Source organism: Carex rostrata, chromosome 18 (genome assembly GCF_964058835.1).
Source record: "Carex rostrata chromosome 18, lpCarRost1.2, whole genome shotgun sequence".
NCBI classification, from domain to species: domain Eukaryota; kingdom Viridiplantae; phylum Streptophyta; class Magnoliopsida; order Poales; family Cyperaceae; genus Carex; species Carex rostrata.
Window position 1 is genome coordinate 9296814 of NC_135935.1, and position 21002 is coordinate 9317815.

At 36.7% G+C, this 21002-nt stretch overlaps 3 protein-coding genes and 1 non-coding gene across 4 annotated transcripts; 2 read left to right on the forward strand and 2 right to left on the reverse strand.

Moving 5' to 3' along the window:
- The first annotated feature begins 646 nt into the window (after positions 1-646).
- Positions 647-2567, forward strand: LOC144569386 (putative L-cysteine desulfhydrase 1). Its single transcript, XM_078319713.1, has 2 exons — positions 647-1345; positions 1652-2567. Exons 1-2 carry the CDS (start codon positions 718-720, stop codon positions 2431-2433), a joined length of 1410 nt encoding a protein of 469 aa, XP_078175839.1. The 5' UTR covers positions 647-717; the 3' UTR covers positions 2434-2567.
- Positions 2568-5624: 3057 nt separating this feature from the next.
- On the forward strand, positions 5625-10662 carry LOC144569273 (proteasome subunit beta type-7-A-like). The gene is made up of 9 exons (XM_078319541.1): positions 5625-5867; positions 6515-6656; positions 7177-7318; positions 7739-7835; positions 8154-8223; positions 8660-8764; positions 9029-9127; positions 9885-9975; positions 10411-10662. Exons 2-9 carry the CDS (start codon positions 6516-6518, stop codon positions 10485-10487), a joined length of 822 nt encoding a protein of 273 aa, XP_078175667.1. The 5' UTR covers positions 5625-5867; position 6515; the 3' UTR covers positions 10488-10662.
- Positions 10663-13348: 2686 nt separating this feature from the next.
- On the reverse strand, positions 13349-13451 carry LOC144570797 (U6 spliceosomal RNA). The gene has a single exon (XR_013517022.1). It is a non-coding gene; the product is annotated as a U6 spliceosomal RNA (small nuclear RNA).
- A 1649-nt stretch (positions 13452-15100) lies between these two features.
- LOC144569446 (uncharacterized) lies at positions 15101-16457 on the reverse strand. The gene is made up of 3 exons (XM_078319799.1): positions 16223-16457; positions 16032-16122; positions 15101-15441 (listed from the first exon to the last, which is right to left on the reverse strand). The coding sequence occupies exons 1-3, from the start codon at positions 16290-16292 to the stop codon at positions 15309-15311; spliced, it is 294 nt and encodes a 97-aa protein (XP_078175925.1). The 5' UTR covers positions 16293-16457; the 3' UTR covers positions 15101-15308.
- Positions 16458-21002: the final 4545 nt, after the last annotated feature.

Here is a 21002-nt window from a genome sequence, read left to right on the forward strand (position 1 = left end):
TCACATCTTTTATATAAAATCATCGAAACTACCTTTGCGAATAACTAGTCATATATACTTGAAGTCTTCAACCATGATCTCCGGATTTGGAAAACTATATATACAAAAAAAGAAAAAATAAATAAAAATTAAAATCGTCGACGTCAGTCAATTTCATACTCACAGGATTATTTAATCTTGCTTGCAACACGTTTGGTCTGCCGTTACGATCTCAAAATGTACCCTTATGTTTTAATTGCTTATCTGAGAAGATACGCGTCTCTTATGCTGTACAGTAAACTAAATTATTAGGGATACTATTTTTGTAAGTATTAATAATTGTGCTGAACTTCATTCCTAGAGTCGGTTAATCAATCAATCAATCAATCAATCTGGGGCAAAGTCTTGGGCTGTTGACAGCGAATTTAATTTGCCTTCCAAGTTCCAACACATTAATTTATCACGTGTGAGCTAGGGTCCCTTTATCACATGACATGACATGCATATATGACTTCTAATCAGAATAATCTCCGCTCCGCTAGTAGATCAATGTAGACCCAATCCAAGAAAGAATTCACTGCTGTCTGGACCCGGGACCCGGGACCCGGGACCCGGAACCGGGGACCAATTCCTGTATAAATAGAATCATAGAATAGCTCGTCCACCTTACGAGAGTCCAAATGAAGAAAAGTCATGAGGTGGTGACTTGAGATAAGACCTCTGTACGTATCAAATGAAATGGAACCCTATACTCCGCCTCATGAACCCTCCGCCTCTGTCGACGACAAGCCCAGTTCCTCCACCAATGGACACTGTGCGCCGGATCTGAACGGGGCCCACTTACTCCCCCTGGCCAAACGGCCTCTGCATGGGGTGTGCCTGGCGTCGGAGTTCGTGCACCACGAGGCAGGGGTTGCGCGGCTGAACAACGGTAGCTTTGGGTCGTGCCCAGCATCGGTGCTCCAGGCGCAGGGACAGTTCCAGCGGCTGTTCCTAGCCCAGCCAGACGCCTTCTACTTCAATACGCTGCAGCCAGCGCTGGAGAGGTCGCGGCGGGCACTGATGCCCTTCATTGGCCTCAAGGAATCAGAATCATCAACAGAAGTGGCGCTGGTGGACAATGCAACGACCGCGGCAGCCATTGTGCTGCAGCACATGGCCTGGCAGTTCACCGAGGGGACCTTCCACAAAGGTGACGTTGTGCTCATGCTGCACTATGCTTACGGTGCTGTCAAGAAGTCTATCCATGCATATGTCGCCCGTGCCGGTGCCCATGTCATTGAGGTCCCCCTCCCATTCCCCCTCTCCTCCCCTGATGACATCATCTGCGAGTTTCGCAACTCCCTCCAGCTTGGCAACTCTAATGGTTTTTTTTTTATTCTATTTCTTCTTTTATATCATATTTCTACATGCATGTGCTTATTAGCTCTGTAAATATCCAAACTTACCAGTATCACTTAGTTAATTCATTCCTTCTACTTAATTATGCTCCCTCTTAATTAGTCCTCTAGTCCTGGTCCCTCTCTTCCATCTGGCAATTAATATATATTGCTTGTTTCATGCATGGTTGCCTATGATAGTATCTCATGTACTGCATAGCATGCAATTGCCAGTTTGCCTTCTACTCACAACATTTATATTGATTGTCAACTGCTACATTAATCTTTGCCAGGTCGGCGTGTCCGTATGGCAGTGATCGACCACATCACCTCCATGCCTTGTGTGGTAGTCCCTGTCCGCGAGCTGGTCCAGATCTGCCGTGAGGAAGGGGTTGACCAGGTCTTCGTTGACGGGGCCCAGGCCATCGGCAATGTGGAAGTGGACGTGGAGGCCATCGGAGCTGATTTCTATACCAGTAACCTGTACAAGTGGTTCTTCTGCCCGCCAGCTGTTGCCTTCCTTCACTCCTGCAAGGGCAGATCCAACAGCCTCCACCACCCTGTCGTCTCTCATGAGTATGGCAACGGTCTGCCCATGGAATCTGGCTGGATTGGGACCCGGGACTACAGTGCCCAGCTTGTGGTCCCCGATGCGATCGACTTTGTGAATAAGTTTGAGGGTGGGATCGAAGGCATCCGTAAGAGGAACCATGAGAAGGTGGTGGAAATGGGGAGAATGCTAGCACAAGCATGGGGTACTGACCTGGGGGCCCCTCCTGAGATGAGCGGGAGCATGGTCATGGTTGGCTTGCCGGGATGCCTGGGAATCTGCTCTGACTCTGACGCAATGAAGCTGCGGGGACTGCTGAGGGAGGAGTACAAAGTGGTGGTACTCATTTATTATAACTCCAGGAGGAGGCTGGAGGCTGGAGATCGAGAAGAAGGGCCCACACGCGTCACTGGGTACGCCAGAATTTCATACCAGGTGTATAATGTGGAGGCCGAGTACTTTGTGCTCAGAGATGCCATCACCAAGCTTGTAAACAATGGCTTCAATTGTGCCATGCTTAGTTAAACTTCAACGCAAGGTTCTCTCTCTCACGCGCACACACAGTTTCTTCAATTGCATATGATTTTACTTGTCCATTAATTAGTTCTTGTGTTGATGGAATATATGGAGCAAAATATATTTTACATTTAGCCCCCCCATGAATCATGTAGCTAGATCTAGATGGATCTCTATTGTAATCAGATGAAATAAGCGTGAAATTAATTAATGTGTATTCTATAGAATTAAATGGATGAATATTGAAATAGGATATATTAATTCCACTAATCCATATATAATTCCCTGTAATAAGGCTGCTAGCTAGCTAGTGGGTCTATTTCATTTCATTTCATTGAACTAAGAATAAAGCAAACAAGTTCACCCTTCCCTAACGTTAGTGGTTAAAACTTAAAAAGTCCCAACAAATTTGCAAAATCCTTCATTTTTCATATATAATTATTATGTTTTCATTTTTTAAATATTAATAATTTAAAATCTAAATCAATTGTCAAAATAAAACAGTAAAAATGTAATTTATGTTTACGGCATTTTGACTTTATTTTATACACAATGAATAACTCGTAAACATTTAATAATATAAACAATTTATGCACATTGATTTTTAAAAATCAATGTTCTCATCGTGATAAAGCCGATTTTTTTAAAAATACCCACCCAAAAAAATATTTTATTAAAAATAACCAGACTTCAGCCAAATTTTTAAAAATACCCAAACCGTGGATTTTTTCCGCGGCCTGGAATTTTTATTCCGGGCCGCGGAAAAAATTCACGGCCCGAAATTTTTTTTTTTTTTCCGACCGCGGATATTTTCCACGGCTCGGATTTTTTTGGTTTTTTTTTTTTTTTTAGAGTTTGGAGTTAGGAAAATAATGTTTTTTTGGAATTTTTTGTCCAACTTTGCACTTCTGATTAACATATAAAAACACCTCTAAAAAGTATGAAAATTTACCGATATGTATTCTTGACTTCATAGAATAAGACTGTGAAGTTTCATACAAAATCTCAAAACAGATCGTGAGATATCGGCTCTCAAAAATTGCCCGCACTGCTGAAGGAGTGCTTCTAAGCCCAACTTTGCACCTCTGGTTAACATATCAAAGCACCTCCAAAAAGCATGAAAATTTACCGACATGCATTCTACACTTTATAGAACAAGACTGTGAATTTTTATACAAAATATCAAAACAGATCATGAGATATCGGCTCTCAAAAATTGCCCGAACTGCTGAAGGAGTGCTTCTGAGCTCAACTTTGCACCTCTGGTTAACATATCAAAGCACCTTCAAAAATCATGAAAATTTACCGACTTGGATTCTTAACTTCATAGAACAATACTGTGAAGATTCATACAAAATATCAAAACAGACCGTGAAATATCGGCTCTCAAAAATTGTCCGAATTGTTGAAGGAGTGCTTCATGATTTTTGTATGAAACTTCACAGTCTTATTTTATGAAGTCAAAAATGCATGTCGATAAATTTTCATGATTTTTGAAGGTGTTTTGTTATGTTAATCAGAGGTGCAAATTTGGGCTCAGAAGCACTCCTTCAGCAGTTCGGGCAATTTTTGAGAGCCGATATCTCACGATCTGTTTTGAGATTTTGTATGAAACTTCACAGTCTTATTTTATGAAGTCAAGAATACATGTCGGTAAATTTTCATGCTTTTTGGAGGTGTTTTTATATGTTAATCAGAGATGCAAAGTTGGACAAAAAATTCCAAAAAAACATTATTTTCCTAACTCCAAACTCTAAAAAAAAAATCCGGGCCGTGGAAAATATCCGCGGTCAGAAAAAAAAAAAAAATTTCACGGTTTGGGTATTTTTAAAAATTTGGCTGAAATCTGATTATTTTTAATAAAATATTTTTTTGGGTGGGTATTTTTAAAAATATCGGGTGATAAAGTTAGATTACCTTTGTTTTTCATGTACATTTTCAGGAAGTTATATAGATTAATTAACCATCTTATTTCGTTATTGATTTTTTTTTTTAATCTTTGCAGAAATTGTGAACAGTTCTAGAACATTTTTTTTTCCTAACCAACTGTATTACTACCACATCTCATTTTGTTATCGATTGTTCAAACTTCTATTTTTATTGTTGAGAGTTTTTAAAAAAAAAAAAAAATAGACATGTGATAAAAATATGAAAAACTGAGAAGTTTAAAGCCTTCTCATCCCAAAATACTTAACTTGATGTGGGGTCTGAATCTTCTAAGGCTATGCTCCAAAATACTTAACTTGATGTGGGGTCTGAATCTTCTAAGGCTATGCTCCACAACGGAGGATAAATTTTTCATTAAAGGGAAGGAAGATGAGAGTTCGGAGGGGGAGGCAACCTCCCGAACAGTAATTTTATACTCCAAATCGGGGGTGACAAAAGTCGGAGAAAATCAACGCTACGCGATTCTGCTCTCCCCTCTGAATAGTAGTTATTCACCTCCGCTCTCTCTCCGAATCTTCTTTTCTGGAGCAGAGGAAATCTTCGGGCAGAACCGGGCTAGGTGAGTGTCTCCCTCCCACAGTAATTTTCCCTTCTCTTTCTTCTGCCTCCCTTCGTCTGGAGCACACCCTAAAGTAACTCAATTTTTGGGTTTTGCATCGGGACCGTCCGATTCGAATTTGTCGTTCATGATCGTCTCGGGATTCAAATTCATTGCTCGGGATGTGTGCACTCCACTTCAGATGAATTGTCGTGGATTCGAATTGAACAGTCCCAATCTAAAATCCAAAACTTGGATTACTTCAATGATCTGAATTCATTTGTGTTCAGTAAAAGTAGTTTGTAAAGGAGCTACAAATTGTCAAATAATACTTCATTCATTCCTAGAGTCGGTTAATCAATCAATCAATCAATCAATCAATCTGGGGCAAAGTCTTGGGCTGTTGACAGCGAGCGAATTTTGCCTTCCAAGTTCCAACACATTTATCACGTGGGGCGGTCCCTTCATCAATGACATATCACATATATGATATGACTTCTAATCAGAATAATCTCCGCTAGTAGCTAGATGTAGATCCAATAATTCACAACCTCGTCGACCTTACGAGACTCAAAATTGAAAATTGATTGTGAAATTTTCACCCTGGCCGAATTTGGGCATATATCATTTTCCTACGGCCCATTATTCATGCTCTTTCGGCCCGATTTAGTCCAGTATTATTACTTGAAGTAGAAGTAGACCGGTGTCAGGCTCTTTTAATGCATCTTATCCGTCTGATCAGGATCGGAGCCAATCCGGCCCCCTCCTTTGAAGCACGGGCCCTTTAATATTAGTGCGGATCTCAATCGTACGGTTCAGATCTATTCGCGCACGTTCGTTAATGTAGAGTATACGAATTCGCAAAGAGCTCTCTTCTGTCTCCTCTATTCGGTCCGAGAAAGACATAAATTTCGATCAGAACCTAAATCGAGCTTCTATTCGCCAACGGAGGTGTCAGGTATGGCAATTGCTCCAGTAATATTCTCTTATTTTCTCAGAATTTCTCATTGAACTCGTTTGTTTTAGGGTTTTGTGACTTGTTCTGCCAAATATTTGATGTTTATATTTGATCGTGCTTCCAGTAGTATTTGAGCAGCAGAAAACACCGCAAGGAAAGAAATGAATAGGATATTTAAACGAACGATGAGCTGCAAACGTGATTGCATTAGTATCTGCAGGAACATGAGATTCAAGCAATTTGATCTATTAATGATTTTCTATCCTAAGACAATTATGTGGACTGTAATTTCGCCTAAATGTGCTTGTTTACACCTCTTAAGTCTTTATTACTCAGTTTTGCAGTATGCACACTTGAATTATCTTTTGTTGATAACGGGATTAAGATGTTTTACTTCTGTCCTTGATAATCCTTTTATGCATATAAATGTCATTCTGTGATTTATGTGAACATCATGAGAGCGTTGTAACATACTAAACTCTCTACATACACAGGGCATCTTAGTAATTATTAGCTAGTTAAAATGTTGTTGCTTGGGAGTCCAGGGCTGTTTTGTAACATAATTTCTTATATAATCAATGTTATGTGGATACAATGTCTAACATTCAATAGCTGTCTTTCCCTTCTCCTTTTTTTTTCCCTTGTAGAATGGTGAAGATGACAGACTTACCAACAAAAGGTGGCTTCAGCTTTGATCTCTGCAGGAGGAATGAGATGCTGCAAAAGAATGGACTACAGATGCCCCCTTTTAGAAAGACTGGTACAACCATCGTTGGTCTGGTTTTCCAGGTCTGTCTTCGTTTAATCTAGTATCTGCATTGTATTTTAACGAAAAGAAAGGATTCAAAGCACAGTATTGTTAGGTCCTAGTTTGGATGAAGTAATAACACATACTGATAACTTTATTCCATTGTGGTACTTTGACTGACTCATTCTTACTTCATAATAATGAAGGATAAATTGAAGTTCAATGTGTCTTATCGAGGTTTAATTGATACACATATTCATAATTTGGATTGACTTGACACTGAATTGTTTAACTCATGGACTAGCAAGACACTTGAGGGGATACCGAAGCTTGATTGAGGCATAATTGCATAATTTGGCAGTAAACCGACTTATATTTAGTCAAATTGAGTGATGATTGCTTTGTAAAGGGTTAACTGAGGTCCCCTTTTTTGTACATTTGAGGGCTTTTTTTGGTTTACTTAGGAAATAAGGAAAAAATGATGCCAATTTCATGTTATAACATATATCCAAATACTAACTGTTTCACACAAATCCTTACTCTGTGATATGATTCTATTAGGATGGAGTGGTATTAGGTGCAGATACCAGGGCAACAGAGGGACCGATTGTGGCCGATAAAAATTGTGAAAAGATACATTTCATGTCACCTAACATTTACTGTTGCGGTGCTGGCACTGCTGCTGATACTGAGGCAGTTACTGGTTCGTACAAATCAACTCATTTATTCCCACACTACCAACTGCCCCCTTTTCTTTCTTCTTTTTAGTCTTTTAGAGTTGCATACTTCCAATACTTATTTTTTAGATGGATTTTACCAGTGTCTGGGTTCTATGAGGTACACAGAATGTATACAGCATCCAATTGATCTTGTACCTCATGGTTATACCTTTTAAAATGATAAACAGCAAAGGAAGCTTTGCCCTAGTTTACCTAAAAGAGTCCATCATTTGCCCTAGTAGAGCATGTATAAACTCAAGGAAGAAAATGCTCCTGGCTGGTTGAAGCAACCATTACCAACCAGTACTGACCTGTAATCTGGTACTGCAATTTGTACTTTTAAATTTTTAGACAATTGTATATACAAGTATTAATTTATTATTCATTTTCTTTTTTTTCTCTAGACATGGTCAGCTCACAGTTGCAGCTTCACCGATATGCCACCGGCCGTGAATCAAGAGTCGTCACTGCTCTTACTCTCCTCAAATCACATCTGTTCAAGTACTCCTTTTGTTTTTTCATTTGTACTTTTTCCAATATGTCATCCGTCATTGATAATTAATTAGTGGGCCATTGAGCCCTAATGTCCAGGCATGTACTGGTATGAATTTGTTGTCCAGTTATTATTGGGATGAACTTTTCATTTTTTTGGTTCATTTTCTAGTTAATCTTTTGGTCGGATTTCGTCTTTATTTCGATCATTGTCATAACAATTAATTTGGCATCTAAACTAATAATAAAAAAACTATTTTTCAGAAGAACCTTTATTTGAGAACCAATGTAGTATATGTAAATAAATTTGTAGAATTTCAATTGCAGCTACCAAGGTCATGTCAGTGCCGCTCTGGTTCTTGGTGGGGTTGATGTTACAGGACCTCATCTCCATACAGTTAAGTACTGTAACAAAGAAAAAATATCTTTGCACTTGTACCCTTCCAAAATTTGATGTGTCTTGCATAACATGGCATATATAGGCAAGAACCATGTCTAGCCTAGTGGCTAAGGCATTGTCCCTTATATGGAAAGTCGCAGGTCCGAAACTCGATGCTTATATAAGTGAGTTTAAGGGCTTTGACCCTCATCTCATGCTAAAGAAAACATGACAACTGCTGTCATCTAACTACCAAACGAAGGAATTCCCGTATTTTGTGCATTTCAATTTACAATATGCTTTAAACTAAATTAAAGTAGCAACTCTGTGGATGAGTTTAAAAGGAAATGTGGGCATTTTTTCTTTGCAAATAATGAAGTTATAGTAAGAATCTGGACCGAGCTTATAATGGATTTCTCCCCTTTGTGCTAGCTATAATGGTTGCTGAATGTAGGTTTACCCACATGGATCAACTGACACTCTTCCTTTTGCAACCATGGGTTCGGGATCTTTGGCTGCTATGTCTGTGTTTGAGTCCAAGTACAAAGAAGGCCTCACTGTAAGCTCGCCTTCTCTATTTTTATCTTTTGTTTTACATAGAACTGCAAGTCTTGCTGGTACCCTTTGTATTTTCCTTTTGGGTTAAGTTTCTTCAAAATTGGGTTTTGATTAAGGCTTACTTTCACATATGCCTGGGATATGCAAGCAAGCAACAAACAGGCCAATGAAATAGCTGGAATGTACTGGACATTGGCTGGGGCCAAACTAGTAAATTGTTGAATTAACATTACTTGTTATGCTCCTTTCTGTTCCTTTGTTTCAGAGAGAAGAGGGTATAGAACTAGTTGCTGAGGCAATATGTGCTGGTATCTTCAATGACTTGGGTAGTGGAAGCAATGTCGATGTTTGTGTTATTACCAAGGTACTCAAAGATATATGTTTTCAAATGATTTATTATTTATTATTGGATATTTTATTGCATGCATGCAGTATAACCATGTTTACAAATAGCACTCGACATTTCTGATCATTTTCGATTCAATTTACGTATTGCCTATTATCTTAAACTTGGTTTAAGTAGGGAGAATGTAATAGGGTGATCACTTGGCTTGAGATTCCAGGCCAGGCTTGAGTATCCCCATCTGCCCAGCATGCCAGATTTGGGCAGTATATGCACAAATTATGTTGCTTTAAGGAATAACGTATATCTTTAGTTGAGAATGTAATTAACAAGTTTTATCAGTAGACTGAAAATTGAAAAACTTAAATTTCAATGAAACAAAAGGTCGACTAAAATAGAGAAGGCAAGGGGACCCAACCCAGGCTAGCGTGAAGATCACAGATACAAATACAATCATGTTCACCATGAAAAGAAATACCTTGCTCAGGTTGAGTGAGCTGTCCTTCTGAAAAAGGATGAGAGATTTCACTTTAGTTTTTAGCACTAATTCAAGTAAATTAGTAATGCAAGGACAACATATTTTGCGTTTTATTTGAGTTTAACTACTAGGTCATCATTTGTGGATAACATACAGTGATAACAGGTGAGCAAGAACCCCCAATATGAGAAATATTGGATGCTACTTGCAAGTGTTGGAAAATATCAAATTTTCAACAAGACAGTTTATGAAGTGTGGATAGTATGTTGTGATCTAATTAAACATTTATTTTGCAAGCAGGGTAAAACAGAGTACTTGAGGAATTACCAGTTGCCAAATCCCAGGACCTACATTAGCTCCAAGGGTTACACCTTTGTTAAGGGCCAGACTGGTAGGACTTCTACATTAATCTTTCATAATTTGGGTGCAAGTGAATAAAGTGCTTGTAGCCAGAGATGTTTTGTTGTACTACTTGCATTCTATTCTAGTTCAAGTGTTAATATCCTGATTTTGAGGGATGATATTGCTCTGTTGAGAAATCTGAATTTCTCTTGTGCAAATTTTGTTCCTAAAGTCAAAATTGGCTTGAGGGTTAGCTTGCTTTTTTGCAATTGAGGGTTAATGGATACAATATAGGCTTAACTGAGGCTCTTAATTCAACATTTGGGTACTTGCACTATCGAGGTTAAATACTTTTGGGAGATTTGTGCTGTACTATTCCGGTACTCAATGTGCTGATCACGCACAATTTTCTGTTAGTACATAAGATTTATTTAATTGTGAAGTTTGTGCTGAACTTACATGGGGTACTTTGCTGGTTTTGCAGAGGTACTTTCTACCAAGATAACACAAATTCAGCAGAAGGTTGAGACTGTAGAAGGTGGAGATGCCATGGAAGAGTGATAAAATTCTTTTAGAGATTCTTGTTCCTAATTTATCATATATGTACACTTTCTCTTGCTTTTTATTATGGTACTTGTACGTTGTGCCTTTGAACAGAAGTTCTTATGTACTAGTTTTTGCCTGTGGTAGAATTCCTTTTAGTTTTTCCGCAAAAAGAATTCCTTTTAGTTCTGTTGTATTCAAAGGTGTTTTTTTTTTTTTTATCATTTAACCATAAATTACTAACTCACAAAGACACGCACGCACGCACAGACCAAACAACAACGGTTTGTACATGTATATATGAGCACTTTGATGCTTAACTGCACTTTGAAGTGGCAGTGAGATAAGTACAAGCAAATTAATAAAATATTAGATAATGGGAAATGATAACCCTACCAAATATGAGTTGTTGCTCATTTTTTTCTCTAAGACCTACGGTCCAGAATGTTCATCTAAAATGAAAACATTAGATATCTTCATTAATTTATTAGTACAATCAATATCTACATTATAAATATGATTTCGATTAAACTTTATTTGTAACCAATTTCAAAGTTTATAAGTTTTCAATTTTATCATTCGGGTATCCAAATAATTAATTTAGCTTAGAACTTTACCAATTTCATGAATTTTATATAATTTCACTCAATAAAATTAATCTTATGCTTTAATCAATTAGTCAGTTATAAAAAAATATTTCTAAAATTAATCTTATGCTTTAATCAATAAAATTAACCCATTCACATACAATGAATTTCCTCTACCACCTCTACAACTCAAATAGAGCTCTCTTTCTTTATACTTTCTACCTACATTTATCTGTGCTGGCGAGGTTGTGGCAATCTCAGGGTACACATCACAGAGGATCCTTCTACTGGCATTCTATCGATCAAGAGACAACCGATGGGTGACAGTGGAACACCAAGTTGATACTATGATTGGAGGGATATCATACTACAAAGGTATGTATTTTGTCAATGAGTCTGAGATGGGCAAAACAACAGCAATTGATGCTATGACAGGTTCATTTGTATTTTCTGTTCCAAATTCGGATTGCCAGTTTGTCAATCTAAAAAGTTCGTGGATGGAGCTATTGGGCTACGAATATTTGGTCGTGTCGAGCGGAGAGCTTCTAAGAGTTTTAAAGGTTTGGAAGGACTACAAGATTCTGGGAAACGATTACTTTGAAATTTATCGGTTTGATTACGCCAGTGGGTGCCCCCGATGGGTTAATGTCGACAACATCGGTGACCGCGTGTTATTTCTTGATGCGGTGCATGGAGTTTCTCTGGTAAGCAAAGACTTTCATCAAACCCTTCCCAAGTGGTTTGTCTAAATTTCTGTGTAGGTATGATATAAACGACGGCACAACGTATGTACCCATACGTCCGCTAAGTTGTGTAATTTGTTTTGTATTTTAAATTAACGAACATCATTTATGTTGTGGGGGAATGCATTGACAAAACGTAATATTTTTCAAATTTGTAGATTCGAAGCTCGAATGAAATTTTGTAAATATTAGACGTACAACATAAATTTTAGTATGTGTATTGCCTGCCTGCATCCTTCTTGTTCCTTTGACTTCCACTTCAGACTCTGCTCATGTATGTATATATATCCATCATGGGGTATGTATACCTGATATACCTCCCTCCCATTCTCCAAATTTCATAAATTTCCTTGTATGCATGTCAATCAGCTTCAATAGGTGACTGTAGCTCCATACACCACTTGGCAAGCGTTTGGCAATCTGTATAAAAAGTGCATTCTTCTTTCATCTGTTGAGCTATTGCAAACTCCATTGCATTCTTTTAGACGTACGTTAACCAAATATAAACAGTTTAAGCCGACCTAAAATGAAATAACTAACTTACACATCCAAAACTTTTTAAGTCTCAACCAAACATGCATTACCTTATGGAACAAGAGTAAAAGACCAATACACCCCTTACTGCAATTTTAGGCACTCTACCGGTACCATTTTAAGTTTTAAGTTTTAACTTAGAGAGTGCAAGGGACTAAACTGACTGTACCAGTACCAGTACCAGTTTTAGGCATTGTACCAGTACCAGTTTCAATTTTACAAAATCAATAAGACTGCTTGCTGCCTTGCCATTGCTTTTTAGATTCAGAAGGCACAGAACATCAGAACATGTACTTAGGAATTAGGAGGAGCTTGTGGCTTAGACTTAGTTGCCCATTAGAAGCCGCAACCAAGCAAGTCCAAAACAAGCAACACCTATTACCATTAGTGATCCTAATTTCACCTTTTTAGCCATGATTAGTCCTTACTGAGGAACTGATCCGAGTTCAAGGAATAAGAACACCAATCCACAATAACAAGTACTTGAATTGGGGTTTAAGCATGACAAAAACTCTTATTTCTTATATAGAAAAACATCATAGAGAATTCATTGTTCAGTCAATTCTAAAATTAGTAAGAAAATAATAATCATAAGTTCTCTCAAATGAACCAGAGAAAATATAAGAGAGTTCTAAGTTTTTTTGGATATATTAGATAAGAAACCGATACTGCTGATTCAGAAGCTGTCAATTTGAATTTGAATTTTTGTTCTCAAAAGGGGAAAGAAAAAACATACTTCGTATAGTGGTTCGAACAAACAAAAACAACTGATTAAAGACGTAAAAGAAGGCGATCAATCAGCTTGTAGAACAGAAAAGAGTAATTGAAAAAAAAATTGTAATACTAAATCTCTGACAAAACAAGGGGTGAAATGAGCGAAAGGAGATGAGGCGCAGAGTAAAATCAGCTCATGGAAGAGAAAGCAGAACAATAGATTGGAAAAGAATAGCGCACAAAACTCGGAGAAGAGCAACAGGAGACCAGATCCAGAGAAAAATAGGGGAAAAAATGGCAAAAAAATTTGGACCATTTCTCGATTTGTGCGTGTCATCCTTGCGCAGGGGCCATGCTAATCTTCTCTGTATCGTTCCAATTTTATCGGATGTCTCCGAAGAGACGATAGTCTGTTCTACAAACAAGTATATAATGGCCTCTATGTAAAGATATATTTCTGTTGTGGGATATATCTCCCTCTTGGGAACCGGAAGGATAGGTTACCGATAGTGGGCTATTTTTAGGTGTCTTAACTCTTATGTAGTTCGTATTTGGATCGGGCAGATATTCAATGCCAATAAGTTAACTGAACTTGGGCTGAAGACATATTTGGGCTCGAATACAAATAGAAGATTAATTGGGCCATTCCTCCTGTGGTAGACTGGTAGTCCTTGCACAATGCAAGTCCTGAGCACTTACCTCAGCATTAATGAGCACCTACCTCTCTCAGTATCACTACCCGGTTCTTACAAAACCACTGGGAGGTGCTCAAAATAGACTTAACCAACACAATTTGACATGCATTTCAATTCGTTACTGTACCAGAACAGTGGCTAGCATGCCACATCATCCTCATACCTAAAGTAGATAGCCAAAAACTCCAAAGGAATACAGGAATACAGACCGCTACCACATACCGGATGCTTATGAAATTGCTAGCAAACCGACTGCAAAGACACATGGGAGGAGAAATCCTTTATGTTCAAGGCAGATAGATATTGGGAAGGCCTTTGACACTCTTGGATGGCAGTTCATTTTCGGTGCTATCAAGGAAATAAACATCCCAAATGTGTCTTTGCAGTCGGGTCACTATCCTAGTTAACGGGTCAGGTACAAGGGGATTACGTCAAGGGTGTCTATAATCACCGTACTTATCTATAATTGTTATGGAATTCCTCACTAAATATTGAGAATAAACATGGCGATACAAAGAGGAACGCTAAGGAATTAAGTTGGCAAAACAGGCACCCATTATTTCACATGCCCTATATGCCGATGACCTTGTGATACTTTGGCCAGGCGTCGGGTACAGAGGTCATGGAACTTAAGGCAATCTTTGATGCTTTTGCACAAGCTTCTGGTTTGCAAATCAATCCAGTAAAATCATCCATATGGTTCAGCTCTGGCTGCACTGAAGATGAGAAAGGGGCAGTAATGCAACACTTGGGGGCAAAATTGGCAGAGGATGATGAACGATACCTGGGACTGGGAGTGTTTATATCCACACAGTCTTCACAAAGAGATCTCACGCATGACCTACTGGTACATAAATTCCATAGCCGCTTAGCGGGTTGGAAGATCAACCTATTGTCTCATGCGGGTATACTTGCCTTGATCAAATCGGTGCTGATGACCATACCGGTATACTACGTGTCACTAAACAAGATACCCACTCACACAATAAAGGAACTGATACTGAAACTCATATGGGAAATGGCATGTAATTCGGAAAAATTATGGACACAAGTGATGAGGGCAAAATACTGTCCTAGAGGTGGGTTTTGGGGAGTTAAATAGCACATTGACTAAGGTGCAAATTTGATGCCCAACCATTCAAAATGCTACCTGAAAGCCCCAAAACTGATAGCAGAGCATGATCCCATGACAAAACATTTTCAACAGGCACTCATTGCTCACCGGTATACTCACCGGTATACACTGGATACGCATCTGAATATAAATGCGTCGTTATATCAGAGAGAAATCTAACCAGCGAAAATATAACACATTCAATAAACAGAGCAAAATAATCAAGGCACTAAGAGATACATAATACACAGGCAAGATAAAATGATACTATTTTATAGTAATGAAGTCTTTATTGGCAAGGAGAAATGTAAATTATCAAAAATCTCTACAGTAACCTTTCATCAAGGAGCATCCAATTTCACATGTCATGAAAAAACATATTTCCTATCAGAAAAACCACTACTTGAAAATTTGAATAAAGAGAAAAGATCCAGTTGGTAGTCAGTTGAAATTCAATGATCTTTGTGAGAATGCGGCAACAATTGGTTTGAATCGGTCTTAGAAGCTGCATCATAGTGGTGGTCATAGTACTCAACAACTGCAGCTCCAGCTAATGCAGCCAGTGTCAGAGCTTGTGCATGCAACCTACATCATATATAAATTATGTCATAAACATCCATTATCCATTGATATTTGAAATCATAAATATACTATAAACAATCTGGTTTGCCAATGATTGTAGAAACATAGGATTTTGATAGGTATTGGTATGCTACGGTAAATATAACCAGGAAAGAAATTGCCCAAAAAAAAAAAAGTATAAGCAAAAATATTTATAAGCAGCTCTAATTCAGTGATTGTTAGCATATAATCCTGGTCTAGTACCCAGGGAAGATATCAGCATCATTTTTTTTTTTTTTATAACTTTGTTGCAGAAACATGGACTGCGCAAAACAGTACCTGTCTTTTATTTTCTTTTATGTTTTCTTATTTTCAATCCTAGCCTGAGTTAATTACATCTGCTTTTTCCACACCTCGAATTGTGAGTTCACCTTTTTGTTTCTCTTTAGTTTTTAGCTTCAAATGATTTGTAAAAGGGTACAATGTCCATTTTTAATTTTTTATAGTGTGTTATTCAGCCAGATCTTGATGTGTAGACAGTGTAGCATCACTTTTAAGAAATTAAATAACAATGAATAGGCAAGGAAAGAAAAAATGGATATTGATCAACAAACCTGGCATGAATAATCTTGACACTGGTTTTCATATTCGGCTGAGACCAATTGTAGGCGATGGAACCGCTAATTCCACTAAGCCATAGACACCCTTTTTAGTTTTTACAACAACAAAAAAAGAAAAATATATGATTAGAAGATCGAATTGAAACGAATAAATTGAGATCGAAGGAAGATTGTTTATGAATTACCAACAGTACGGAGCTTGTGCTCAACAACCCACTTCCTGATCGAATCCATCTTTGTCGGCGCCTCGGCCATCTCTCTCTCTCTCCTTTTTCTTCTTTTTTTTTTCTAGCGACAGAAAACCTTGTTTTCTCCGATTTGCTTTTTCTTTTTCTTTTTGATGTTTTTCTTCTCTCTCACGGGCCCACGGCAGAGACGCGCAGCAAAGTCCGGATTCTCCTCTTCTTGTTAGCGAACAAATACTAAAAAATACCCGAATTCAAGAAATTAAGTGGGTAGGATCCTAAAAAATATCTGAAACCCGCTTTCTTAAATCCATTTAGTCTTCTTTTTTCTTTTTTTGTTAAATAAGTTTCATCAACTTCCGCATTAATTATTTTAGGGGGGATTTCTTACATGAATTAAATAAGGATATTTGTGAAATAAAATATATCTATACATTCTACACTCATAAAGTAATTGTACGAGTTCGTGTGGACTTAAACCGTTCCTTATCACATTTATACAATGTTAAGGATTATACTAATTACTAAAAATAAAAATAAAAAAAAGGTTGGAGAAATGGAACAGAATAACTTAGAGAGCAATGTAAATAAACACCATCGATTCTTATCGGAGATGTTAATTAGGTTGACTTAGTCAAATTTTTAAGTCACATTAATAGTAATGCGCAATTTTATAAAAAAAATTAAGATACGTGATCTTGTAATTTACAGTAAAAGTTCCAATACAATAGTTCATCAATTAATTTTCATAAAATATATAAGATCTTGAGAATCGGTGTTGATTTAATTGATAAGACAAAGTATTTCGTATGAAAAATTAGAGGTTAAATTATGACTGAGAAATTTAGTAAGTATGACGCATTAATGTAGATATTCCGGATCTGACCCATTAAGACTACACTTAATGTGCTGACGTGGGCTGAGAATCTCCAACCTTTCGACGCACGTTGTGAGGCTGAGGCCTGCCTTCCTCAATCTAGTACGCATCAAATTATTTCTCCTTTAACAATAAATTAATTAATAACTTAAACAAAAACAAAAACCAAAAAATGAACATTCGTATCTGTGTTATAAATCAATATCTCTATTTTTTTAATGGATCCTGATAACAATTCCCGCAGCATCAATTTTGCAAAAAATCCCGCACTAAATGACAAAAAATAACGACTGGAATACAATCTGATGCGAAAAAAATGTGAGTATTTAACAGTGATCACTCTAATGTTTATCTTTACTCATTAAAGTATTAATCTCTATATAGTGAAATCTAATTTATTGGACCAAAGCTTTCGATCCTTTATCCCTGCACAACAATTCTTCCTTTGTCCGTTTTGTTCCCGCACAACTCTGTGGTCCCAAAACTTCTTGGGCCGATACAAACTTCACGTATTTAATAGACCCAAATAGAAACTTCTCGAACAAATTGAAAAGATCCCTCACTTGCTACGAGATTCGTGCTACTCCGAGATTACAAGAAATATGATTTCTAAGATATCGAAGCATTTTCCTTTCGAATTAAGGAAACAATTAATCTGGACGAAAAACAATAAAATAATGAAAATAATATAATAATCTGGATGGAGACAAAACGACGCTTCAACTATGCTATATATACTGACTTAACACTGGATAATACACACCATCACAGAGATAAATACTCAATACCAAATGGCTACGATCAAAGAAGAACCATTAGACTCCAATGCCGCACCACAGCAATTCGTGCCGCACCCCAGCGTACCACCAGGGTTTGAGAAGTATCTTAGGAGAAGCTGGCCGTGGCCACCCCCGTCTAAGCCAAGACATAGCCCAAGGTGCCATCCTGAACCAAAGCCCTATATCCGTAGGGCCAAACGTCCACCACCACGTTCCGTTCATCTCAAAGACGAGCCATGAACGGGTGTTTCCTACGTTTTTTAGAGTCTATTATGTTTTATATTACTTTTTGTTAGTTTTTTCGTTAAGTTTGTAGTAGTTTTTATGCTATATTATGTGTTATGTGGACACTTTTGGCACCGGATCAATCTCAACTTCTGCAACTTCAATATGAACACCTTGACAATGTAAACTTTTCCGTTGTACATCATCGACTTCATTGTCAACATATTAAATGTTCAAATTCTAATCATATCCCAACTCCCTTATGCCAACATCATCTTCAATTCGTTCATTATCACAATAAACATCCTCAAATAAATAGTACAAATCGACCTCATGAAACTCATCACATAACTGAAACTCATTTCCAAACTCTTCATTCAGATCAATATCCATACTGCATTCAACAATAACAAAAACATATATAAAAATTGAAGGAACTTCAATATTGAACTCTTTAGAGACCAGTATTTAAGTCTAATTCAGTATGTATTTACAATGTATAAAAAAGTTAACTTCACCAAAAGATGTCAGAACTAAAGTGATTAGGATTAAACACTCACTGTACAAGTATTTAACTCTAATTCCGTAAGTATTTAACTCTACTAACTGTTACACTTCCTTTAATGTTAAACCCTAAATGTACAAATATTTAACTGCAAATCAATATGTATTTACAAGCAATCAAAAATTTCCAGATCCTTAGTAATAAATCACAATTGGTCTAACACATATATATCCACAACTGAATAAGAAAGTATTAATCCCTGACAAACAAAAAACATGACATTACAAACAAAAAACTTGAATTCAACCAGTATTAGTACTATGATATAGTATTAATATCAGTTTTATCAAGTGTTCATACTACATCAATCAATTATACATTCACAAAATCATAAAATACCTGATCAATTCTTGCAATACCTAATCGATTGAAAAAATCACAGCTCGCCAGCGATCACCTGACAATATGAAGGACAAATTAAAACAACAATGCATCAAAGTATTAACACTGGAATGTACAAGTATTAATACAAAATGAATGCATACATCATTGATAATTTGTGAAAACATACCTGATCAATTGCTCAATTAACTGATCACTATGAAAAAAAAATGACAAATCGCAAAAGTAATATCATAGATCGCCTGAAAATATGATCAAACACTTGAAATCAAATCCAAAAATAGTATTAATTCTAAATCTAACAAGTATTAATCCCTACAATAATCTATCATACATCAACAACCGGTTGAATTCGCTAAAAAAATTCATCAATTAAGAACTCATCGAATTCCGATAATAAAATGACATAGAAATATATTGAAACCAGATAAAAAGTTATAATTCAAAACGCACTCGCCTGAAATATGGAAGATCGTCGGAGAACAAGAGAGATCAGATGAATGCTCGTGCAAAAACGACAGGATAAATGATTATCTTGCCTCTATCGATTGCAGTCTATGCTCGCCTATGCCGCCTATGCTCGCCTATGCTCGCCTATGCCGCCTTTGAATTCAACCTTCAATCGCCTCGGATCGCCAGAAATATCGAATCGCTGGAAAAAATCGCCTCAGAGCCAACAATGGAAATTGCAGGACGCATTAATTTTGAATTTTAAAAATGGAAATTGCGGGGATGCGAACAGAATATATATGCGGGGATGAATATGCTTCAATTCAAAAAGCAGTGCAGGGATTAGGAATTAGATTCTGTTAATTGCGGGGTCCACCAGGTAGTTAAGGAAGTTAATCTGGTGAAGGGTTATGCGGGGAAAAATGGAGGACAGGAATGAGGGGCTCCTTATAATATTCCTTTTTTAATTCAAAGAATTAATCTGAAGCTTTTTTTGAAGAAAAAATGTAGATGTTGTGTCTCCAGATTTTTTTTGATTAGTTGATCTAAACTATTAAATATGAATAGGACTTGGCTACGATGCTATGGGTTGCATAGAGGCCTCCCGTGCTACGGCTCAATATTTGACTTTTCAAAATCTAAACGGTCGATCCGAACGTTCATCTTGTTCTCCATATTAATATGTGTTTGGAGACCAAATTTTATATTTTTTCGAATTTTTTTACTATTTTTTTAGATTTATTGAAAATCGTTGTTTTTTAGACAAATCTGGACTATAAAAAACAGCGATATTCAATAAATCTAAAAACATAGTAAAATTTTTCCAAAAAATGTAAAATTTGGTCTCCAAACACATATTAATATGGAGAACAAGATGAACGGTTCGGATTGACTGTTAGGATTTTAAAAATTCGAATATTGAGCCGTAGCATGGAAGGCCTCTATGCAATCCATAGCATATTAGCCAAATCCATATGAATATATATTTTCATATGAAAATATACTTAAGAGCATATTTTATAATTTTTAGATTTTTTAACGACTTTTAAGATACGTAGAAAATCACATTTTGGAGAGTCTATAATTTTCAAATCAAATAATTTTCTATCTAGTTAAAAAAATAAAAGAAAAAAATTAAAAAATTGACCTACAAATATATTTTAATATGAATATCACGTTGAACAATTTAAAATAAGAGTTTGAACTTTAAATACAAAAATATGAATTCATAGCACTTATGTAATATGCATATTACTGTAGCCTCTTATTACTAAATTAAAAACTAATTTCCGAATTTAAATACAAATGTCTCTTATTACTAAATTAAAAACTAATTTCCGAATTTCAATACAAATGTCTATTAGATTAGATAACTCATACAAAATGAAAGTCAACTTGGAGTGGTTGTCAAAAGAGTTATATTATTAAGATCAGTGTTGTAAAAAATATCTGTTTATGCTAATTAATCGTTGGCGGTAATCAAACCGTTACGGATTTTTTTGATTAATCGACTGATTATTTCTAATTATTATCGATTATTTC